This window comes from Anarhichas minor, unplaced genomic scaffold (assembly GCF_050575085.1).
Source record: "Anarhichas minor isolate MPS153535 unplaced genomic scaffold, ASM5057508v1 ptg000030l, whole genome shotgun sequence".
Classification (NCBI taxonomy): Eukaryota; Metazoa; Chordata; class Actinopteri; order Perciformes; family Anarhichadidae; genus Anarhichas; species Anarhichas minor.
The window spans coordinates 10,536,287-10,562,259 of NW_027466476.1; the positions used below are offsets into that span (position 1 = coordinate 10,536,287).

Sequence of the window (25,973 nt, forward strand, 5' to 3'; positions counted from 1 at the left end):
CAAGTGTGTGAAGCACAAACACTAAAAGCAATTTCCCCAAATGTAGTGTTTGCACACAGGATGTCAGAGGTATTCCAATTACTGGAACGAGTCAGACTACTGGACCAATTTAATGAGGAAGAGATAAAGGACAACAAGTTGCCATTAAGGTCTTCATAAATAAATAGAAACCAAAGCCTATTACCTCTTACTGCTGGAGATGCCCACCCAACCTGTTCATACGAGATGCAATGATGAGTAGAATAATTGTTCCCGTAATAGATCTTGGTGCGGAGTGATGAACTGAACGGTTTATGAGTGGAGGCGTGTCTTAGCCTATTTGTGTAGCTCACAGCACACTATGTAATGCGCTGCTGAATGATTTCTGTTCATGTGGTGAGGTGGTTCACACGGACACTGGTGTTGAAAAGATGCAGCTTTTCATATTCGACTGTTGTGGTCTGGTGTTTGAAAGCACTTTTTAGATAGAAAAGTGAGTTCAGATTTATCTGACCGCTTGTATTTATTCTTGAGAAAGTAGCAGCATGTGCAGTAGTACAGAAAAGTGAGATTTGTGACCCTGTCAACATGATGTCCATTCAGAGCGGCAATATGCAAACTACTGTCCACAATATCTCTGGCTCTAGAAAATAACACATTTAGTCTTGTTTGCATTCAGAACTAATTTCAAATGAAAAAGTGGATTTTCTAACTTGGCTTATAGGCTTATTGTAGGATGTCAGTGTGCAGTATTAGCAAAGCAGTACAGAACTGTGTCATGGACATCACAATTAGGTAAGAAAGATGTAATATTGGTAATCCTATTTGTGAAGACAGAACCCAATATAAAACCTTGTGGACCCTTTGACAGTGGTACGAATATAGAAAGATCATTTCCTAAAATCACACTATTTGCTGTTTCTGAGACAAGTAGTCCTGATACTATAAAAAGGACTTATAATCAAAACAAGTATCACTTAGCCAGGAGCATCGCATGATGAACAGTGTCAAATGCTTTTGTTGGATTGACAAAGACGGCGGCACGATATCATTTATAAGTAAGGGCAGCGACAGTAGTTCAGCTCTGAAACCACATTGGTGACTTAACACAGATTTTCTTGAGGGGAAAGATTTGAGCTGCATATTAACTAAAGACTCAAGGACTTCAGCCACACAGGGCCGATTAGTAATTAAGATCCTTTTTACCACTACCCTTCTGCACTGGACGTGTGCGGATTTCCAAACCTGGGGCATAACTCTATTAGAAAAGGAAAGGTTAAAGAGATGTTTAATTCTTTTCAGCAGTAAATGGAGCACAGAGTTTTAAAGAAATAGGGAACTATTTTAGTCTCTCCAGTTGACGATAGCTCAGAGTGAGGAAGTGAAGGCCGACAGGGGGAACTTAGGGTTTAAGGAGGAGTCCTGAGCCAAAAGCTTACTATTAAGAGCAGATTGTAGTCGTGCTTTACTCTGACACACACACACACACACACACACACACACACACACACACACACACACACACACACACACACACACACACACACACACACACACACACACACACACACACCGACTGCATCTCAGTACAGCGTGAGACACACATCATGGCAGAGAGAAGAAAAAGATCCAAAGTGTGGCTACACTTCACTCCAGTATAGATGCTGAGAACTCTCGTCGTCACAAATGCAATAAACCGCTCGCAAGTAAGGGAGGAAATAGCAGCAATTTATCAAAACATCTGGCCAACGAGCAGAGAAATGTGCAGAAATGCTCAGTGTTCTACTGTTTGGCGAGTAGCCGTCCATCCTCGTCCACTGCAGGTAACGTTAGCGATGCCATACGGAGTTTGATCACAAGAATAGTCTAGTAAATTAAAGCTAATCACTTAGCTCATTTTTGAGCTGTGAATGTATCTTAAATATTTTTGGAACTTCTTGTATTGCTGCTCAAGACCGATTCTTTGTCGACATACAAGAATAATAAAGTAATGTAAATAGTTTTCTTCATTAATTGTCTTTTTTTTTCTCACAATATAATCAAAAAGAACCGATAAGAGCATCGATATCTTGATACCACCAACTTTATTGGCATTGTAATAAATGTATTGAATGCTCTGGCTGTGGAAATGTGTCACAGCAATAGAACAAATCATGTAAATCAACGTTATGTGAAGCGTTTTTTTATACTTTCAAAGTAAAAATATATTGGTTGCCTCAACCTGTAAGAGATATTGATATTGACATATATCAACGTTTCCCATGTTGATAACCAGCAGTTGAACATGTCGATGATCAAACTTAACATAACATTACTGCCTGTTTGTCCAACAGCAGTAAAACTTAGCAACTACATTCTTATAACAGAGAATTAAATAATAATACTTAATACAAGCATGTTTTGATTGTTTACTGACAAATTAAGCATAATTGCGGTATGGCCTCTGAATGTTCTTCACAACTAAAAACTAAAGGAAAGTGCAAATAACTTAAAGATATCTAATGTTAGAAAGTAATATTTCATACCAGCCACTCACAGTTCTTGTCTCTGTCTAATGCGATATTTGGTCTTTTGGTGAGAAAGAAAAAAGAGAGCATACCCTCAAGACAAATGACACACGTACCTTAATATATTCACTTATGCTAATGTAGTGATTTAGTGGTTTCAAATGTAACCACTGTGGGCAGCAGAGATCAATGTCCACTGAATCACAGGAGTTAAAGGAGCCACTTTATAGGTTCCAGCCACTCCATGGAGGCTCTCTGCCGGGGAATCTTTGGATTGTTGTTTTTCTGTTTACACTTAATCAACAACTGTGCCGGAGAGATATTTTGACACTTTATTGTCAACGAGTTAAGACCAATATCTTTATTAATGACCATTTGGACATTTTGCACAGACGCACCCGCTCACATTTTGGGCACATTGAAATATCTCTTGATACAAAGGCAATACAGAAATGACACAATTTTGAAAAGCATAAACACAACCACAAATATTGTTTTGTCCATTGATTCAATACTCTTTACACGTTATCAAAACAATAAAAAACAGTAAATATACACTCAGTGACCGGAGAAATGGAATCCCTGTCCCTGCAAAAGGCCGTTCATTAATTTTCTGTTATGTAACATGTGAAGAGATTACTGGTGGGGGGGGGGGGGGGCAGCCATTGATAGATGAATGTTGGAGACATCGGGCTGTCAACTGGTGAGCCCTGGGTCCTTTACAGCCCTGGGTCCTTTACAGCCCTGGGTCCTTTACAGCCCTGGGTCCTTTACAGCCCCATCTGCTATAAATTACATTCCTGTATAACACAACTGCATTGTAGAATTACCTTTCAAGGGAAATGTTTGTTTTTTTTGCATTAGAATTGCGTTTGCTTTTCACGAATCACAAATAAGTTTCAAAGGAGGGAGGTTAGGGTCGTGGATGTTTTTTTACTTTAGTTGTCTTAACGTGACCAATTCGTTTTGTTGCCTAATCACAACAAAGTAGTCTTGTCGCGTTTTGATTAAGCAACATTCAAGTAAAAAGTGGTTTGAGGTGGTACTAAACGGGGTTCTTTTTCTGGTCACTGGGTGTATGTAGAACACAGAAAGATAGAAGGCAAGCATACAGCGGGTCAGGGAGACCGAGAAGGAGACAGAAAAGAACTCAACGAATAGAAAGATTGTGTCTGAAATCGCTCCCAATACAGGCTGTGTTGTGTGCTGGTTGGTAGCTTTATACATTAAGACAATATAGAACATTATTCTGGTCATGGCTCTGCTAAAAGACATCCATTGGTCTCAAATGTCCATGTTGGGATAGTTTGAGTACACTTGATGGTTTACGAACTGTCACACCACTACTGTATAAAATGGTAAACATGTATATGGTGAACGATTTCAGACGCAGCCTTGTTGTTACCCTTGTTGCCCTGGAGATAAACGACAAATCTTTTATCATAGTCAAAATAACTAAAGTTATCTTAATAATTACCCTGTATTCAAACGGTATGACTTATATGATGTCGCTGTTTCACAGATATTGAAAGAAAAAAACAGGATGAAAGTGCCATGCCAGGATGAATTCAACGCACAGATATTGATCCAGTCAGTCAAATTATCTGAGAGCGTAAGTTTAGTGGTTACTACGTAGTCAAAATAATTTGTCATAAATAAATACATTTATTAAGCTAGTCTTCCGCAAGATAGCTTGATTTCTGAATTGTATTAATTATATTATATTCAGAATTAAAATAAATTAATTATATTATGTTAATAAATGGGTTGTCAAAGACGATTTATTTTATCTTGGTTCCAAATAACCAGGGTGACTCGTTGACTGACATCTACATGAGCTTTGATGAGTTTTCATTCTGAATATAAACTTTTTTTTTATTGAGCTGTTTTACTTGTGCTGCTTGTATAATTATACAATCAACATTCCAGTTTACTGAAATGTTAATCAGGAGGCGCCTGATTAACAGGCGTGGTTACTATAACAGAAAATATAATATAATATGTATTACTGATTAGTTGTGTCATAATACTGGTTCACAGTTTAGCTACTGGTCTAAATCAGTGTGCAAGATGTATTTAACTGCAGAAACCCAACCAACACCTAACATTAAACCAATTTTAAACACTTGGTGTATGGCCACAGCATAAGAGTGATACTCCACTCTGAGCGGTTCTGATATATGAACACAGACCCGGTGGAGGAAATGCCTCAGCTCTGTGTCACGTTGTTGTTTTCCCATGAATCAGAACGTCTCATTGCTTATTGCTTACGTAATGGCCCCTCTACAAGTCTACATGTTATGCTCATGTTAGTTTTCATCACGTACGAGTTTTGCGTGAGCAACCACTGTAAGGCCACGTCTAGTTCAGATCTGCAGGAAAACTTCACACCCATCTCACTCCTTTGTGTGGAGCCGGTTCATTAAACACTGCTTGCCTCCCGATCGTCATGACAAAGTTAAGTCAGTCGCAGCCGTGATTCATTTCCACAGTTGTAGAATGCTGTCTGTGGGCAACAGTTGTGCGGTGTCTGGGCTCATTTACAGCCTTTAATCGCATTCATCTGCCACTCCAACTGGACCTCCTGGGTCATATTTCATTGTCTCGCTTGTATCTGAACAACACTAAGGCAGAGCATATGTTATCAAGCGGCCATGTTCGTAAGATAAACCTAATCAGAAATGCAATAGGGGAATGCTTTCATTATTTGATTTCATATTAATTTCATGGCTTCTATCGGGTAAATATAATGTTGTCGTCCACGTATCTAAATGTTGTCAGTCGGCCAACTTTGTATTCCTCAGTGTGTTAGAGATTTGGGGCAAAATCTGGTTGATATTTATCTTTAATTATGGGAGTTTCCTTTTTACCAGAGGCACAGCAGCTACATCGTCTAATTCAATTCTCAATCCCATTCAAATAAAGCAAATGACATCAGATTATGTGAAAATGAAGTTATGGCAGTGGCATTCACAGGCCTTTTTTCATACTCAGAACCTTGACTATGAACCTTGCAGTTCTATATTCTTTTGCAGACAATCAGAGGTAATATAAAACGTGATGAATAGCCCTTCACAATTAAATAGGACACCATTTACCACCTTTCTTTCTATAAAAGCAACCTTCGATCTTCCTTCCTGTTTCAACAGCAATCAGCCTTTGTGTCCCAACAAATAAATCTTTAAAATTTCCATTAAACATTATTTAAGAACGTGTAGTTGCAGACACAAAAACCCCACATGCTAGTACACAAGATATACACATGCAGACTACACAGAGGTACCAAGAGTCTCTAGATCCCCAAAAGGAAGTTCACAGTAATCAGTCCATACTTGGTTGAAACACAGGCACCAAAAAGTACAAATTCATTACATTCAATATTACTGGAGTGTCACATTTAACATCTTGTTTGACTCACGAGCAATGCTTTGAATGCCATCAAGAGTCCAGAGGTGTTGTTGAATGATTGTGGACACACCTGACTGCTCTGGCAGGAATGAATGCAAACAGTTACTCAAAACAGCTGCAGACTGAAAACAAAGAAACAGAAATGTGTTTGTATCTTTGTTTTACTGTATAGTATGAAATGTTGAATTAGAAGCTGTGAGTAGAGCTGGGTGTTGAACCTCAATACCATAGGAGGCCTTAAGTCTCAAAAGGTGTTATGTATTGAAAATTGGCAACTGATCTTAATCTTGATCATTTTATCAGATGATCTAAATCAGGGAACTTAAGACTATATTTCTGTATTGGCAAAGTTAATTGCATTAAGCAGTTCTGGCACATATTGTTAAAAGTGGAATAAAAGGGTTACAACATGTTGACATTTCCACAAATGTCAACATGACACGATCAAACCCCCCAAGTATTGGGGATATTTGTATCGATATCTAATATTACCCAGACATAGCTGTGGGGCTAAAAGGGGAACAAACCAACATGATCTACTGGGGTTTTTTTACGCTGTCGCTCATTCCTTAATGAGGCTTATAAAAGAAGTTGGATTTCTGATTGGTGGTCCCACTTGGGATCCTGGTTCTGAGCTGGTAAAATACACAGATTGCTCAAGCTAAACTGCTTAAAATGTCGTGACGCTAATCCAAACTACATTCAGTGGATTCAGAAAGAATTCAGACTCAATTACATGCCATTGCATCCCAGCCGTGACCTGTGGGCCTCGATGCTTTGCAGCAGACGTCACAACACTCACAGATGCACTCAGCGTTTCCATATAACACTGACCCCAAGTCAGCAGCGCTATTCAGTGAGGAAATGTGAACTGGCTCTTCAAAAAGGGGGTCAAATCGGCGTCACAAAGGGGGGGGCTCCTTGCGGCGCGTGTTCACACATCAAAAAGCCAAACCCGAATAGGAGACATGAAGCCTTTTCACTGGGGAGGTCAATGTCTCGCTGCTGGATGCTGAATGCAGTAACAAAACAAAAAGCGGCAGAATGAGTTATGATGAGCACAAAGAACAACGGTGCGAGTACAATATAGAGACTAAAGGGGTGTTAGAAAACTCTTAGCAACCATGTCTGGTGCCACCTTGGAGGTCCCATGTCGTAATGTCTTGTTTCGTGATCCCTGTGGCGTTTTTTTGTTTTTTTTCAAATGCACAAATATTTCTAAGCATTGAGACTAACTTGGTCCGGCAAATCATAACGCAACTCGTGAGCCTCCGATGAGTCTCATGTGACGGCATTTTACCTCAGCAAGTGTCATGTCACACAGGAGCTAAACTGTCTGAGGCCTGCAGCCCTTCGGTGGGGGGAAAAAAGCCTCCGCCAGCGAACTCAAAGTCCTGCTGCGTTATACTTGGCTGAGTCATCGCGGCAGCAATGGCAGTTATTTCGGTGTAGAACCACTCTCAGCTGCACAAACAGCTCAACTCTTCTGTTAAGGCTTTACTTCTGACCTTTCACACCTCAAACAAGCAGACTAACGGCCAACGCGCGCAGCATCCGGCTTCATCGGCTCCGTCACAGCCTTAAATTCACTTGTGAACGTATAGAAATGCTCGTATTTACTGGCAATTGACTTAAAATGAATTATTAAGAATACATTTAATTAGTTTCTGACTTTGTCTTCTCACATGCACAGTACAGTTTGTTCTTCGTGTTTGTAGTTCGAGACACAGATGGAGAAAAGCGAGGGAGTGAGTTCCCTCTTACACTGTGTTTTAATGCAGCCATATTCACCATATAGTTGTTCTCATTTGCATATTATTTTCTGTTGTCAGATAATGGAAGGAGTCTATAAATGGCCTATGTTGACCAGCAGTCATCAAGCTGCTGAGCTGCAGATAAAATCATTATTTTATAATAGCCAAACAAAAACAGATCTTTATGACGCCAGCTGTGCTGTGAGATCGGCTTTGTCGACATTTAAAATAATCGATCACAGAGAAATGTAGAAGCAGCTAAGATGGTACTAATCAAGTACAGCCAAGAGTTATCAGCGCATCTACACGAGCCTCAGCTTGTAAAACGTGAAGAATGTCAGCAGAATGTGGCTCATCAAGAAGAGATGTTCTTCTGAAACGTTTCAAGTGTACGGTGAAGTGAAGCGTATATATGTGTCTGTCATTTATGTGCAGGGTTTTGCAGATGCAATAGTAGAAATGAAATGCTCACGTTGTCAGTAAAATGTGCATCATTATCACACTATACTGTCAACACGTGAGGGATTTTCTATCTAAATTGGCACTGATTTAAGACTCTGGTACGCTGGTAATCCCACAATGAATTAGGAGAATCCAACAAAATGTAATTCAAATGTCTCCCACCAATCAGTTCATCTGAGTTTCTACTCCCGTACTCCAGATGAAGTGAAGCTTCCTGAGGCTCTTTCCTGCTCATGTAGCAGATTTCCACTAAAAAACATCATGTTGCTTCTGCTCTGAACAGCTGATTTGTTTCCTCTAATTGGGTTTAAGTGTATTCATCAGAACCTGTGTTTAAAGGTTCTGATGACGAGGGCCGGATCGCTGGACTGCCATTGTACAGCTAGAAGAGCTCAGGACCTCCAATATGGCCGCCAGAGAGTACCATGTCACTTCTAGCTTTTTTGTAACCTTCAGTCTTTTATGAGTTTGTCTGTTTTTCTTTTACAGTTTTTTACATCTCGGCTATACAAATCTTCACAATGGGCCCCTTTAAAAACAGACGCCACCAACAGTAGAGATTTAAAGTTCGTAAAACACCTTCGTAAAACAACAAACCAAGGTTGTTCAATTGTCAGAATAGTCAGTTCACACAGATTCACAGTATCACTTGTAATCTAAGCTTAAGACTCAGTAACATACTTACAGCAGACGATACATCTTTTCAGGCCCACTGTTTTTTTTTGCCCATTTACTGTACAAGACTGTTCATAGAGATAGAAATAAAATAACAGCAAAACACTTCATCTGAGATTAACATGGCACATTCGTAATGGGCTCATGAGATAATCATGAACAAATAAATTCAGCATCATTACACCTTTCTATGTACATGTTTACAGAGCAGATTGCAGAATAAAAGCCTGGATGATTTGTTTAAGTAGATGGCGTGCATACAATCGTAATAAATCCTTTTCTTCTGTACAAAAAGGGTTTTCATGTCCAATTTAAAAACGATCAAATATAACGGTGTCAATGTGTGCATCCGCTGCAGAATTGTCTCTTTCCATTTCTGTGTCAAGTAACAGCTTCATAATTAAAGTGTCGTTCGGGAGTTTCAAATAGGTCTGTCGTACTAATTGATGTCTGTTTTCCCAGACTGGAGACGCAATCGACGGAAAAATGGCCACAAAAGGGTGGATGAGATTGGCGCAGCCTTACAGGTTTGTTGTAAGTCGACTCACAAATGTAACTCTTGATTCTGCATATTTCTTCAGTTGACGTAACAGAAATTTAATTTTAAATTTACTGAAAAAATTTCAGAGAAAAAGAGCGTTTGTTCAAAGGCATTTCCTTTGTCAACGGAACCTGAGACATGTGGCCCGAATTTTCCGAATCACCAGCAGCAGCAGTGCTACTGGCAGAGGGGCTACCGGTGGTCTCCAACGTCCCACCAAAGTATAATTAACTTCCTAATCAGTATAATGAGCATTGGTCCATTGGCATGCTGTCGAAGCCAGTAGTTAGTGAGTGCTAATGAGAAATCTGTGTGAAAACCTACCAGCCAGATGCTGTTTCATCCCTCAACAAAGAGAGGAAACCACAGGCACACTCTTCAGAAGGACTGATAATCTGAGCTCTTTCATACGCAAACAGCGGGTTCATCGCCTCACATTTTAGTTCAGTTTGTAAAGAATTAATAAAATGGCCCAGTAAAATTCAACTATTCAATAGTAAAAATACAGAATAATAATAAAAGGAGCCTCAAAAAGGTGTACAATAATTTACTTGAATTGAATTAGCGTGTTGGGAAGGCTAGTTTTTAAAGTATGATAGGTTACAGATTACTAGTTACAATTTAATAAGTAATGCAACTATTTCAATTACTTCATGAAAGGAATGTAACTTATAACAACGGATTACTTTTCTAACAGATGTTTTTAACTGGGCAGTAGAGCTTGATGTTTGCTCAGGTCTGACGTCGAGCATTTCCACGTTGAGTAAAAAAACTTTACACTGTACAGAAATGTTGGAGCTCCTTTCTGATTTCAAAAAGGAAAATATTGTTGAATTTTCTCAGTAACTGTAACGGATTACAATTACATTTATTTTGTAATTGAATCACGTAATGCGGCTGCACGTAACTAGTTCCTCCCTGACACTGCCAAAGTTTAAGTTTAAAGTGTACGTTCCAGAGGTAGGTGGGAATTGAGTGCAGCAAAAGTCCAGCATCCCTCCGTCGAGTACTGTTCTCTGAAATATAACACCGCTGTCTCAAGAAACATTGTGCTGTATGACCATGGCCACAGAAACCTAAAAGATATCTTCAACTGCTGTCGCTGTGTTGAAGTCTTTCAATGTGATGCCACAGCCCTTTGACTTTGCAGCCTTGTTTTAAAGCTTGTTCAGCAGTTTCACAGGCCACAGAGGTTTTCCTATTCAAGGTCTAGAAGTACTTTAATAGTATTGAATAATACACAAATGCAAATCCATCTAATGCGCCAATATACAAGCACGTTAAATTATAAATTATTCATGCTTTGACTTTTGAAATGTGCTCTGCAGCCATCCTAGCACATACATGTTTGATGCATCTTTATACATTTATACAGGTCGTACAACGTGTGTGATAGAGCAGTTATCACATATCAACCCATCCCGATCGACAAGTGATGCACTTTCCAACGACACTGTTTTCTCTTGGTTAGTATCTACAATTCCGACAGCACAACCTGCTGCCACTTTGAACACGGCACAACATGTGCAACACACAATGTGTGGCTTAAAGGTGATATGGAAAGGTTCACGAGCAAAGTGAGTGTTCTCTCTTCAAATTGGCAATTTAACTGTTTTGTTTCAGGAGCAAACGCTGCGAGGTAGTTTGCTGCAGGACAGTGAAACGGAGTAAATGCTTTACATGTCCTTTTATCCTTTTATCCTTTTATCCACTTTTGTCCTCGTTTTCTTTTTTTTACAGTGTTCAAACTGCCTCGGACCAGCTACCCTTAAACGTCCACTTCAGAAAAACCTACTCGGGCGAGACATTACTTGAGCTCAGTGGAGGAATTACGTTTGAATGATGAGTGCCGATGTTCTTGAACGTGAACACCTTTGCTTATCACCCAGAAGAGCGTCTCTGCATGTTCCTCAAATAGACACCGCAGTCACACCCCCACTGCTGCCAGACGCCTTGTCCAGGTCCTCCATGACCAAGTCGTGCTCGGGGATGTGGTTGAGTCGCCTGGAAGGGTTCTTATCCGGGCTGTTGAGAGAAATGGGCTCCAGGGTCGTTTGTGCGTTGTTGGCGGGCAGCACGGAGTTGCCCTGCAGCCGGTGCGAGTAGTTCTTCCTCCGCTGTCCGTCCGCCGTGCACAGGCTGAACTTGAACACGGCTTGAAATCCTCTGCGGAAATTCTCGTTGAAGAAACCGTAGATGATGGGGTTGACGCTGCTGTTGAAGAAAGCTAGCCAGTGGGCAAAGGGGTAGATGAAAATGTTGATGATTCGGTACTGCTGCTCGGTCAGGCTGGCATAGTCGCTCAACATCATGAGGGTCCACAGAGGGAGCCAGGAAAGGATGAAAAGCAAGGCGACTATTAGGAGCATCTTGATCACCCGTTGCTTTTTCTTTGACACGCAGTGGCGGTTTGCGTGGCCCGGCTTCCCTCCCGTCGGAACCGCCGTTTTGTAAAGCGTAATGCCAATCTGGGCGTACATGATCACGATGAGCGAGAGGGGAGCAAGGTAGATATTCGCAAACAGGACGGTGGTGTAAACCTTCCTCATCTCCTGGTTGGGCCAGTTCTCCCTGCACCAATAGAACGGGCTCGTTTTGTTGTCGTAGCCCAGAAGCACCCGGATGGTTTGCTCCCTGGTCACTTGTAGCATCACGCCAGAGGGACACATGATGGATATGGCCAGAACCCAGATAATGACTATTATCAAGGAGGCCGTGGAGATGGTCAGCTTTTGCTTGAATGGGTAGACGATGCACCTGAATCTGCAAAAACAAAAAGGGTTGGATCAGGAAGATGCGCTTATTTAACCTGCTTTCAAAAATATCTTTGAGTGACATCAAAGAACATTGACTTAAGCTGGCACAGCAATATATATGATTAGAGTTACTGTAATTCATGAAGGGAAAACTCCAGGCTCTATTCACATGGAATAGATCTCAATATTTAGTAATAAAAAACAATCAAACAAAAGCAGAAATAGATTTAGAGAATTAGAAATACTGTACGACCGACTGGATGTGTGTGGTAGAGTCAGTCAGTGTTCATTAAAGAACATTGACGTCACTCTTTGTGCTTAATTCCCTTTTTCCTTTTGTACCGCAGATCAATTTCAGAACAACGGGGACATAATTAACCCGGCTCCCCGTCATTGTGAGTCACACACCACACCAAGCACTCGCAAACAAATGTCAGGTTACGTAACGCCTTGAAACTTAATGCACAAATAATAGCAGAGTGTTTTGCATCCGTAGAGCTGTGTCTATATCTGTGCCTCTGCTTTACAGCTGCATATCATCATTTGTTCATCAATTCAGTAATTTCTTTCAAAGGAAATATACTGTGAATCTCGACCTACTAGTGTGGATTCTTTTGAGTCTGTTTCATACTTGAGATCAATTTGAAATGTTGTTTAAATTACCACAGAAGTCTACTGTACATTTGGATATTTACGACTCAGCTTATAGAGGTGTGCTCTGTGTGTATTTCCATCTGCATGATCAGCAGCGTTTCCTCCTCTATAAGCTGTTGTGGTGACTAATATGCTTTTTGGCTTTCCTTTTGAAGTCAGACCCATCTTTCTTTATTTCTGTCACTTTGCGGAGCTGAGAACAAGTGTGACCCACCACATCAGTGCCCCTCTGGCCAATCCTCTTCTTCTTTTCTTTCTTTTGTTTTATTCTTGGAAATGCTACTGCAGAAGCCCTCACAAAGGGGCTCGGCCCTTCTTCTTCGCCATCTTTTCTCACCAGCCGTTGTCTGAGGCATCTTACCTATTGACTTATACTTCACCGTATATGTATCGGTAAAGATGGAGTTGACGCTGCTTCACCAAATCTGAAGACACTCTCCTCATGCAGAAACACAGGAAAATGTGTCTGCTTCTCTTTGGGGTTCAGTAATTTAGTAATCCAGTATTCTATTGATTATTCCATCGATTAAGTGAGTAATCGTTAACAAATACTTTTGCTTAATTAAGGAGCAATAGCAAATATGCAAAAGAGAAAACATGACGGAACAACAAAAATCGGTTTCCTTTTGAGAAAAATCAACATTCCTGTTGCTTAAATTGCAACCAATTATATTATCTGTCAATGCTAAACCCATTCAGGGTATTTAAGCTCCATTTTACATTCAAACGGAGGAGGGGGGGGGGGGGGGGGGGGCGTGCTTCTGGTTGGCTGTGGGCTATTCTTGTCATGCTGTGCGTTACATGACCGTATTCCTTTTGAGACTCAAATTGAGCTGGATGTCAAAACAAATTGGAGGTTTCACTCAAAGAAGCAATTGAAAGCATCTTCGGTGAGACACTACAAGTGCCTGTTTCTCTATTTCTTTCAGTGCACGTTTGCAAGAGAAAAGTGTAGAGTAGCAAAGAAGGCAGAGCTGCAGGTTACACAAAGTATTTTATTGTTGATTCTCATTTAAAAAATGTTCTGTTAGGTACAACCTCAGTTTTAAGCAACTTGTAAACCTTTCTGGCTTTTAATGTTGTAGCTGGTCAAATAAATGTCCATGATTAGATATTGTCCCTGCTTAGTCTCTATGGCTTTGTAAAAAAAGTGTAATTATTGGCAGAGCTGGAGGCTTTTACTGTGAAGTAGCTGCATGGGTGTGATTTTCAAACGTTTAGACACGGAGGTAAAACACCCGCTATATGTGGATTGACTCGAGCTCTCACTGAGAGAGACTCTTGTGACACTTTGAGAAGAGACGCATGCAGACGGATCGATCTCTGAATGGTGTTGATGTTGGAGAACGGAGGAAAGGAGGGATTGTTGTTGTTTTGCCTCTGTCATCCCAACATAGTATTTTGAATAATGTAGAGTATTATCTGGCTTGTCTGTGCATGAATACACTGGTCAACAGGGCAGACAACAGAGCACCTTATCCTACATCTTTATACGGCTGACAGACACGTAAGGTGACTTTGACTTTTGGCCGTCAAAGCATTTCAAACTCTGTCATTCCCAGAGGCGCAAACACCCTCCGGTGATTTCGAACGTGTCAGAGTGACGTCACTGTTGTCTGACAGCCGGGCAATGATGAAATACCAGCCCTCTCATTTTCTCCAGCTTCCAGAGCGGTTATAACTCCACTGGATGTGTAGTTCGCCTTTTCCCCCAATGTGAGCCTCCTCCCATGGTTTATGACCATGGTTTATGTCATTAAGCAGGATTAAGAGCCAGCTGGTGTCATCGTCATGAACAGCAGTTTGATCTTTCAGAAGAGGACACGCGGCCAGATAGAGATGAGGAAGCTGTACAATCCTTGATAAGTGATGGAAAATAATGTGAAAGGCCGAAGAACAGGGGACTTTAAAAACAGCAGTATTGTGATGCAGAGATGGAGTCTGTCGTAGATTAAAAGCTAGGAAATTGAATATTTGAATTATGATTATTACATTATTTATTTTTAGAAAAGTAATAAAATGCTCTGTCCCATTGCATGCTCCGTTGCTGTCAGTACACTTGGGAATTGTTGTTAACACAAAGTGAAGAAACCCGTGCTTCGGGTAATTCGAGACCAAACCACAAAGTAATGTGAGGAGGAAGCATTTGAATCGTCCGTTTGCATTTGTTCAGACTTGATTTTCTTGAGAGTCTCTTTTTCTGGAGCATATCTTCCATTGGCTGAAGAAGGCTGTGAGATACAGATGAAAGCTCCGGGATAAAAGCAGTGAGTGAACCTTGTGTTGAGAATATGTCGTCACATAATTGAAAGGGATTGTTCAGCCTTTGTGGAGGTCGGTGTTCCTCGAGTGGTTTCTGCTTTTTGTCTGTTGTCTTTTGCACCTCAAGCATTTTTGCTTTGAGGTGCAACTGAAGTGTGAAAGGTGCTGTTTAGAGGACATGAACTGTTCTATGTAGCAGTAGTAGTAAAACACAGCCACAGTACCTGTCAACAGCAATAGCAACCAGAGTGAAGACGGATGCTGACACGGAGATCCCTTGAACCATGCCGCTCATTTTGCAGACCAGGCTTCCGAAAGGCCATCCTGTTGACAGGGAAGATGCATTCAGCTGATTTACGGCAATAACAGCAGTTTGTGTAGGAGATCGGACTGCATCACAGAGACTCACACCCACAAAACAGAGTACATAGGAGCTGAAGGGGTGGCCATAATACCATATCTGTAAGGGTTTCGGGGGAACGATCCCTTTTTTAGTGGCACTTTATCTGGCTGCTGGTGGCTGGTAGCAGAGATGCTGACAGAGCATCTCAATGTGGCTGACTCAAAACAGACTGCAGACTGTCATCTGTCATCACCTCTGGCTTCGTTAACCTCGCACTCGTGCTTAGTTGTCATACACTTTCATGAGAAAAGTGCACCCCAGATCTCATAGCAGTGGTTATTAACTGTATGAATGAGGTAGAAAATAATCAGAGAATCAAGATGTTGGTTGTTGCAGCTACGGAGATATAATTACAGGGAGGGAGGTGTTCAAAGGATGTTATGAGGGAATTTGTGTCTTTGTTATGTAGCACAATGGGGATACAACTGCATTTCGTTGTGCAACCCTGTGTTGCACAAGGAGGATAAATGAAACTTTAACCTTGTTATTTGTTATCCAGAAGTTATGCAAGTGTGATAATGCAGTCCCATTGTCCACATTAGCCTTAAAAGCAAATTGATTGTTGTTGAGATGATACGTGGAACACTTTTGGGTGACATTGTTTGTTTTATCTCATGTGATGTTTCTTTCACGTTGTTGACAAATGGGCCAGTAAGCATTAATGCAAATGACAAAGCCCCCATTATGAACCATTAAAACATTATGCGGCGTAAACACCTGAATGTTGCAGTAGATGAAAGCTTTCTTTGGGAGACAATGGCAGATTGCTAGTTGTCCAGTTTTATCAAAGCCCTCGGAGGCCAAACAAGAGGCTGCAGCCCGTCAGACATACTGTACTGACGCACATAATGCTCCGAGTAAGTGATCTGTCGTCTTGGGTTTTCATCAACAACATAGACCACAGACACACACAGGGACAGAGGCACACACGCTTTCGCATCACTGATAAACACGTCCAGAGGATATTTGACACCTTCTTTGGAAATGCTTATTTGAAATGCACTGAAAGGTCTAGAAAATGTATTTCGGACCAACACATGTGCCTCTGACTGGTGTGCAGTATTCGACTGTACACTCAGACAGTTAATGACATTTGACAGGGCTGTCATCATGATGGCTGCAACAAGCAATCGATTAAATGGATTATAAAAACAGCTGGCAGCGGATTCCGTCATTGATTAGTTGGATCTATGCTGTGGTGCACAGCTAGCGCTGTGGCAGCATCTGCTGAGGTGGGGGCAGTAAGCCAGCCGAGGCTGCGCCTTGTGTAGCTCGTTGGATGAATTATAGGAAATGATGCCGCCTCCTTTAATACATGGTGCAGGCAGAGAGACTAATGATACAGCGGAGAAAAGGGCAAAGCTAAACGCAGTATTACAGGTTACTTTCTTTTTAAATGGAACGGACAGAAATACCCTCCATCTGTTTTCTCTTCCTTTTGTGATGGATCGACATGTAACTGTGCAATTGTCCGTCAGAAAGGACACAGAACTCAGCTAACGCTATTTAGCCAAAGTAATAATAGCCGGATTAATTGATAACCAAAATAGCCATTAATTGCAGCCCGAGTCATCACAAAGCCACCTGCTAGAAGTATTAGTAGATGTGATGAGATCTGCTCTTTGCTTTGCCATTCTGCAAAGCTTGACTTGACTTGACCCTCGCAGGCATCGCTTTCTCTCTACCACTCTGCTGAGATTTGAGAAGTGCAAGTCTGACTGCTGTGCTTCCGGCAGTCTCTCCCTTCACTGCAAAAGAGGTTTTTTTTATGTGCGAGGAAGGTCGTCCTTTCCGTCGTTGCTCGTTTTTCAAGTTTCAACATTACACTTGTTCATACTGGATGTCTCAAAATCATCTCATATGTTCTCAACACCTTAGACTGTAATTTAAGGTGGGAATAGAGAAACAGTGAAGCTCGAACATCCAAGTAAGCCAACAAGAACAAATACATATTTTCAAAAAGAGGAGGGGGGGGGGGGGGTGCTTCTGGTTGGCTGTGGGCTATTCTTGTCATGCTGTGCGTTACATGACCGTATTCCTTTTGAGACTCAAATTGAGCTGGATGTCAAAGAAATTGGAGGTGCATTTCACTCAAAGAAGCAATTGAAAGCATCTTTTTCTTTCAGTGCCAAATAGCAACTATTTCTTTCAGTGCCCTTTTTTGCAAGAGAAAAGTGTAGAGTAGCAAAGAATAATAATAATAATAATAATACATTTTATTTATATAGCGCTTTAAAAGGCACTCAAAGACACTTTACATGTTAAAAACAGAAACAATAGAAGCATTTATAATAAGAACTAAATATACGACATAACAGTAAGAAAAAATAAATAAAATAAAATAAACATGAAAAGAAAGAAAGAAAACATACATGACTGACTTTAGAGGTTAAAAGCAGATTTGAATAGGTGAGTTTTAAGTGCAGTTTTGAAAGTGGCAAGTGACGAAGAATGTCTGAGGTGTTGGGGCAGGGAGTTCCAGAGGGAGGGGGCAGCAACGGAGAAGGCCCTGTCCCCCCAGGTCCGATGCTTGGACAGAGTAGGGGGGGTAAGGAGGTTGGCGTCAGCAGATCTGAGGTTGCGGTTGGGAATGTGATGGTACAGGAGGTCCGAAAGGTATGAAGGGGCAAGGTTGTGGAGGGCTTTGAAGGTGATGAGGAGGAGCTTGAACTGGATTCTTTGCTGTATGGGGAGCCAGTGGAGGTTTTGAAGAAGACCTCAAAGAAGGCAGAGCTGCAGGTTACACAAAGTATTTGTTTCCCCCTATTGTTGATTCTCATTAAAAAAAATGTTCTGTTAGGTACAACCTCAATTTTAAGCAACTTGTAAACACAAACAATCAATTCTAAATGATTTCCGTTGTTGGCGTCTGTTTTGTTGAACCTTGTGAAGAAGAGATGGAGTAGAGGAGCAAAAATCAGCACAATACTGGCTATCAGCATGCAGCGTTCACAAAAATATAGTTGTCAGATCAACCCTAATCAAATAAAAACATATTTCAGATGTCTTCCTGAGGAAGCCTACAGAGCTGTTACAAAATCCCACTGCTTCAGGAAACGTTTTTACGCTTCTCTCCAGATCGATGCTTTTCTGATTGTTTGTTCCTAAGCTGACGAGCTCCGGCTCCAGTGGGAGCTTCAACAGACACATGCTGTCTTTTGATGCGAGTCATGACGAACAGTTGCATCGGCCACAGACGATCCTTTGACATCACCAACAGAATCAAAATGACCCCCTGACCAACACAACACTTCTCTGGTCTGCTACCCCTGTAGTTAAGGTTTGGTTAGGGGTTTGTTTTGTGTGTCTTAACAGGATAAAATGATGAAGTGACAGGGGACAGACGTGTATATAAACCGCAACCTAAATGGTTGGCATACACTCACGATTCACAGAGAATTTAATGTTGTGCTCAGTAGGGGGAGATTTCAGCGCTCGCCCACTAATCTGTTTCTGAACCAGTCAGATATGAACGAACATGATGGAACTCTACTGAAGGTTTCACTGAAGCCGTTTCCATTTCCACACTCCTGGATCATAGCGTGAGTTCACTCCACACCTCAGAAGACACCAGTTATTTGCAGGTGAAAACTAAAATGGAGAGCGTGATCCTGTTTGCACTGGAGCGGATCTTGTTCACTGGCGTCTTCTTGCTCTCTGCCAAAGAGATTTTTATAAAACTTTGCTTGATTTTAAATGTGATTATCTAATGCAAAGCTAATAAGCTGTCATTCTTGTTTACTTCTGGTAGCTGCAAGCTGTCCGTGATATTTCAGGATTTGATTCTGAGTTATGTCATTTTAGCAGGGATTTAATCACGCCAAGCAATCTGCCAGCTGGATTACCCCAAACTCAATGTCAGGGTCTGATGTGTTCCTGATTCAGACAATGCTGACTGGCTGCTCTTGTTAAGAGGCAATATGTCTGTTATTGTTTGTAGTATTTGCTATTTTATCATAGTACCCACTATAAAATAATCTCTGGAGCTGAATAAGGCAATTTAGTTGACCCACAGTCACTGTAATCAACGCTAATTCTTCTATTATTTAATTCACTTTATGGTGACAACAGAGACATGCTTGAAGGCTTTATTTTGTTGGTATTTTCACACTGGGTACGATCCAAATCAAGCTCCTTTCAAAAACTCTATTGTCCTCTGAAAAAGCGGTGGTCTGTATTTTAGTCAGTTGAGAGGAAACTTGGATCCTCCTGAATTATTATGTCTTTTATTTTATTGTTTTAAAACTGAAGAGATGAAGTCATTTCAGCATCTGTCGACAGCCTGTAGTATATGAAGGATCCACCGTCGATTGCCTCTGTGGGATTTGTGTCATCAAGAGCAAACTGTCAAGTCCAATCGGCACAATGTGTAAAAAGCCCCGGTGTTATCCGTGAATGCAGGCGAGTCTGTCCGACTCCTCCATGACAAATCACTATTTCAACTCCCCTGAGCCTTCGTCACTTTTGATCACCTCAGGCTGATAAGAAGACAATCCTCGAGGGTCATGTTGCATGGGATGGCCTCCAAGTACCTCTTGGTAGTCTGTAATAATGAAAGTCTCAACTGAAAAAAATAAGGCAGCCCTGCAGAGAATTCAATAACATTGGTGGTTAGGGAACGAGGTTAATCAAAGGATTGACAGGGCTAGCGGCCCTGTGAAGCTGTGATGCTTCATGACACACCAAAAAGCTGAATGTTGGATGGAGGAAAGGTGGATAACCATGAGGTTGGTAACAGTGGAAAATGAAATGGTTTATTCTCCGTACAGTAGCCATTTTTAGGATATCTTAGACTCATCAGGCACAGCTCTATTTCGTCAAACTTGGCTTGACTTTCATCAGTCAAAACTTGACTTTTTCACATTTACTTCAACAACCATGAACCTCAGTTGTACTTTGTAAGCTTCAACTGTTCTTAGACAAAGTTGCCTTTCAAGTCTGTTGTGCTAACATGTTCCTAATAGGAACACAACTCATTCTCACTCCCAACTTGTCAAAAATGTTGACCTGTTGATGACACTAGATTATACGGTCCATCCTCTGGAGACCATGAATGCCTCTTCCAAATGTCACAGCCATCCATTGAAAAGTCGTTGATATATTTAAGTCTGGAAAGTGTTGAAACAACTTCCTGTCTGACGACAACACAGCCAGCGAGGCTGTCCTTGTTTGTTTTGACACAACTTAAACACAACAACACCACAATGATAGTTTCAAATTACTGTGCTGCTCACCTGTAATTATGTTGTCCAGAAGTGTTGTGGGCATGCAGAAAATCCCAACCAGGAGGTCGCTCACAGCAAGGTTTAAGATGAACAAATTGGTGACAGTCCGCATGTTTTTGCTCCGCATCACAATGAAACACACCACTCCATTTCCCACCATGCACACGAGGAAGATCAGCATGTAGGACACGATGAAGATGGCTGCTGTGGACGGCTGATGCAGGTAAAATCCAACATAGGTGATGTTGCTCCTGCGTATGACGGGTTCCAGCGAGGAGTTGTAAAATGTCCAGTTGTCAGACAGTTGAGTCAAGTTGTTCTCAGGTTCTTCGTTCATTTTAAACCTGAAAAGTGAAAGAAGACTTCGTGGTGAATCAGTTTACTTTAACAACATGAATTTAAAGTCCAACACGCACTTTCTTTCAGCTCTAGTTTACGCCAACTACTCTCTTTATCTGTTATATTGTCCTCCATATTTACGTGGTAGTTCCCAACTTCGTCAATTTGATGCTTGACACTGGGCAGGTAGTGTACGGTGGCTTTATCGGAGCATTTTCACTGAAAAACAGCTGGTTGAAAAACGGCAGAGTTGGGAGATAACTCAACATGGCTAAATCCTTTGACATTACATGTTGCCATTGCCAATATAAAGTCAACTGTCTATTAAAAAAAAGTGACATTTCAGAGGACAGCTAAAAAGAGGCATGAAAGTAATTCAACCTTTTGTACTTTAATGATGAAGCTGAGAAAAGAGCAACGATTAAGATGAAGCATTGCTCCGTCTGCTCCACCGTCAATTCGGTTCAGTGTATTTCAGACGTGACTGTGTTTCAAGATGGAGTGCTATTGCCGTTTCTACTTACCCTCTGCCGCCCTCAGCTACTTCTACTTAGCTTTGTGATTTTCTAAACTCCCCAAAATGACTTTAAACAACCCTCAGAGAGGGGGCTTCAGTCGCTTGCTGCATACGTGCGGGTGAAGAGAGAGCAGTAACAATAAGAGAGTGAGCTGGAAGGAGAGAGAGAGAACAATGCCGAAGTAAACGACAGATCCTCAAACAAAGAGAAGGGCTTGTGGTGCATGTAGTCTTTCTGTCTGTAGAGGAACCGGTGCTGCAGCTTCTCTTTTGATTTCTTTCTGCTGATTGTTGAATGTCGATGCAAAGTGGTTAGATTTGAGGGAAGTTCTTTTGGTTCTGATGGTTTGTCACCAAAAACCTGATGTTTACTGTGGAAATTATTTTCATCACCGATTAATCTGCCCTTAGGTGACGACTTCAAATTCTTGTTTTCTCCAAAGATATTTAGTTTATGATCACATACGATAAAACAACAAATCCTTCCAATTGAGAAGTTAGAAAAAGGTCAACTTTACGAGAAAGACATGACTTAAACAAATAACAGAAAAGTCAATTAATTGATCGACATAAGTTGATACATAGAATTACATTTTGGTAATTGATTAATCTTTTAGGTAATTTAGGCAAAAACATTATATATTATTTTTTTTGATTTTGGGTTCCACAAAATGTCTTCTTTCAGACTAGAGGAAAAAAAACATGTAAAAACCACATTAAGCTGTTTATTGTCCTACTTTGTCTATTTGCGTCTGTAGATTTCCCTTAAATTCCCCAAGAGTTACCATTAGATAATGCCTCATTTGCATATTTAAATGTATCATTTCAGAAAACTTGTAATACAGACAAATAATTGTCTTCATGTAAGTAATCCACTGTGGAAGTTTCATGGTGATATCTATTAGTTAATTTATTTTTTATTTACCTGTAGTGTCTTCAAAATGTATGTAATTAACAAAACATACCTTTAAAGGCTGTTTTCTCTGAATGAGTTTTCTTTGTCATTCAGGAGCTCTTTCATGCTCCAAACTCTCCACTTTCATTCCGATCTACATTCTGAAGGTTTTTGCAGAGGCGTTGTTCGTATATCATTCATAGACTAACTAACAAAACATTTCATTCCTAAAATAATGCCAACGATTTTTTTCTCACGGCTATTGATAGTATTTTCTGAATTATGGAGTGATACTAATAGACCTCCAATATCCCCTCTGTAAAAACTTAATGTAATTAACCAATTGGGGAAGTTTCATGGTGATATGTGCCTGTTTATTTGGGATAAAACACCTCATTTCACAATGTTACCTTGAGGTCTGGTAACTTTTGACATGTTTGACAATAATTGATCATCAAAAATATGCACCGTCAAGCATTCAAATTGTCCTATGTGTCGAAAAATCTAAGAAAACCTCGTACTTTAGTCTACAATTCCTTTCAGTAATGTGACTACAACTATGGTAGTATGAATGCATGTCATGCATATAGTATCATCATATGTTATGGCCTCATGTCTCATCCACACTTGCAAACAACACGCATCTTTCGGGATTTCAAGGCTCCACCGTCATGTAATCCTCCGCTCCCAGAAATGATGATGGTGTCATCATACTAGATAACATCGAGTTGAGCCAAGAACCGCGCAACTTGCACATGTCTCACCATATTAGGTCATATTTAGGTAAAGCCAAAAGGTGCACGAGGAAAGTTATGAAAGAAAGGATGACCAAAATAGTCAAAAGGCCATTTTACGGGTGTTTTTCGTTGTTTTTTTTTATACGTTCACTGGAAACTTTTTTTGGAGTGGTGTTTTGTTTCCTTTGGCTAAATATTTAGGAAAATGTTGTAAAAAGTTGTACTGTTGTTCAATTACCTGCAAAACAGTCTTAAAAACCAACATGAAAAAGAGTTGTGATAAGATTATGGATCGTGATCCTGCTTTAAAAACATCTAAAACTCACTTCTGTGGCAATGCTTGTGAGCAATAGATAGAAAACATCTTTGGGCTTTGCAAATGTTTGTTCTATAAAATTCTTCTTTATTACCGCTGTCACCTGTTCTGACTGACCAACAGAAATGCCTCCGAGTACAAGCTGTTTTCTGGAGTTTGGCTCAGAGTCACTGACTGATGAACCTCCCGGTTGGTAAATTGCTTTGTGCTTACTGTTAACCAAAGAGGTTCGGTGTGAAAACAAGACCCACCTATATCCATATCACCGACAGAGGTCGCTGCAGTAGTCAGAAAGCTCCTCAGAGGCAAGGCGCCGGGGGTGGATGAGATTCGCCCTGAGATGCTGAAGGCTCTGGACATTGTTGGGCTGTCTTGGCTTCAGTGTCGTGGGTGGTCGGGGCTAGTGTCTGTGGAGACTGCAGACGAGGGTGGTGCTTCCCATTTTTAACAAGGGGGACCATAGCTTGTGCTCCATTTATTGAGGTATCCCACCGCTCCGCCTCCCCGGGGAATTTTTTTTCCAGGGTGCTGAAAAAGAAGGATCGGAATGATTGTTGATCCAGATCTAAACGGAACAATGTGGATTTCATCCTGGTGGTGGAACAGTGGACCAGCTCTTTACCTTGCAGGTCTGTTAAAGTGGTCATTGGAGTTTGCTCATCCAGTCTAAATGTGTTTTGTAGACTTGAAGAAGGCTTACGACTGTGTCCCTTAGAAAGTCCTATGGGTGGTACTGTTGGTAACGAGGGCAGAACAAGCACTTGTCACCAATCCTGTTTGGGGTTTTCATGGACAGGATTTAAAGGCGCAGCTGGGGGGAGGAGAGTGTCCGGTTTTGGGACCTCAGAATTGCGTCTCGGCTCTTTTTTCAGATAATGTGGTTCTGTTGGCTCCTGCAGAACGTGACCTCCAGCGCGCACTGGGGCGGTTTGCATCAAAAGGGGCCAGCTGAGGTGGTTTTGGGCATCTGATCAGGATGCGCCCTGGATGCCCTCCTGGTAAGAGGCCTCGGGGTAGGCCCAGAACACACTGAAGGGATTATATATCTCATGTGGCCTGGGAACACCTCAGGGTTCCCCAGGAAGAGCTGGAAACGTTGCTGGAAAGAGAGACGTCTGGAATACCCTACTAAGCCTGCCACCCCGTCGACTCGGCAACAGATATGCGGATAGAAAATAGATAGACCAGAGCATATTTGGTTTGAACAGTTAGTTTATGCTGTTTTGCCCTCATTGTTCTGAGAGAAGTGGTGTAATGTAGCCCCGGTAGGTTTTATGCGGTGTGAGCACTGCACTGCACTCGTTTATCAGCATATCATCATATGTCAGATTACTGCAAGATGCAGAAATATTACGCAGTAGTTGACCTAGCGATCTTAATATGCAAAAAATGAAATGGTCCATTGAGACCATGTAATGCAAAATATTACACATATGACATTTTATGTTATTGAAATTTGCTGTTCGAATTACACCCAATTACCTGTGGAGAATAAACTCTTAAAGGACTCAAACTAATCACAACATCGTTAGTTAAACATCACTCACGTCAGTTTAACCTCATTAACCATAATAGCCTGTTCATTAATGTTCATAAGACCAACATTACTGCAGGCCTGAGAGACTTTTGCAATCACGTGACTGTTATGACGCGCAAAATTCAGATGGAGGCTCCAGACCTCCTGGCTTGCCTAATGAAGGCGTACAAGAGTCTAAAGGCTTACAACTATTTGGTGAGCGGTTGGGTCCACGACCAATTTGATCAGTTGGAACAGCCGTAAACAGCGCAAACCACCTGCATTATTGCTGCAGTATTGAACCTGCCTCCAGCTGCCTGCCCTCCATCTGGAGAGCACGCCGACGTGTGACGTCATCTGCAATGAACCTATATCGACTAAATCTTAATCAAAACAAGAGAGAACAGCTTCTTACAACTGCAAGCTTCTTGTTATCTCATGATGTCATCACGCTACTTCAGTCTAACTATTATTGGCTGCTTACAGTAGCTACAGCAGGGCTTTAGGGTTACACTTTCCAGATCTGCCTATGACGTTCAAATGCACGTCAAACTTATCTGCAAAGAAGGGGAGACAGCAGGCAAATTCCAGAATGTGCAGGTTCACAAGCCCTCTACAATATTCATCCCACTCCTATTTCACCTCGTAGTTTCTTTATTTTACACTGCAGTGTGGTTATGTTTGATATTTCAGTCATTTTTTTCTTTGCTGCATTTAAGAAAATAACCACTGCTATTACAGCATACATGCATGTCCCCCCCCCCCCCCCCCTAGATCTTCACTGTGCACACGTGTAATATAATATAAACGGCCAGGGTCAGAGACCAGAGGTTGTTTAGATGGCATATATATATTCAAATCTCACTCAAGGTCGAGAAACATGTTTTATCAAAAGAAACGGTGAGATGAGTAATTCAGTATTTTCTACTTCATCATGCCCCCAGACTCCCCTCAGCCAGCTTTACGCACAGACTCCAATAACCGATATGAGCTGCCTCTCAGTCGGCGCACAAACAATGATTTTATT

General features: G+C 41.2%; 1 protein-coding gene across 1 annotated transcript; it reads right to left on the bottom strand.

The window, feature by feature from the left end:
- Positions 1 to 11,236: 11,236 nt before the first annotated feature.
- Positions 11,237 to 20,963, bottom strand: npffr2a (neuropeptide FF receptor 2a). The gene is made up of 3 exons (XM_076104526.1): positions 20,636 to 20,963; positions 15,223 to 15,322; positions 11,237 to 12,089 (listed from the first exon to the last, which is right to left on the bottom strand). Exons 1-3 carry the CDS (start codon positions 20,961 to 20,963, stop codon positions 11,237 to 11,239), a joined length of 1,281 nt encoding a protein of 426 aa, XP_075960641.1.
- Positions 20,964 to 25,973: the final 5,010 nt, after the last annotated feature.

Bases quoted from the DNA above. Each gene is read 5' to 3' on its own strand.
- npffr2a (XM_076104526.1), bottom strand. From the start codon at position 20,963: ATGAACGAAGAACCTGAGAACAACTTGACTCAACTGTCTGACAACTGG. The intron at 15,323-20,635 runs GTGAGCAGCACA...CCCTGTCAACAG, and splicing joins TCTGGACAACATAATTACAG to GATGGCCTTTCGGAAGCCTG. The intron at 12,090-15,222 runs GTACTGTGGCTG...TTGTTTTTGCAG, and splicing joins GTTGCTATTGCTGTTGACAG to ATTCAGGTGCATCGTCTACC.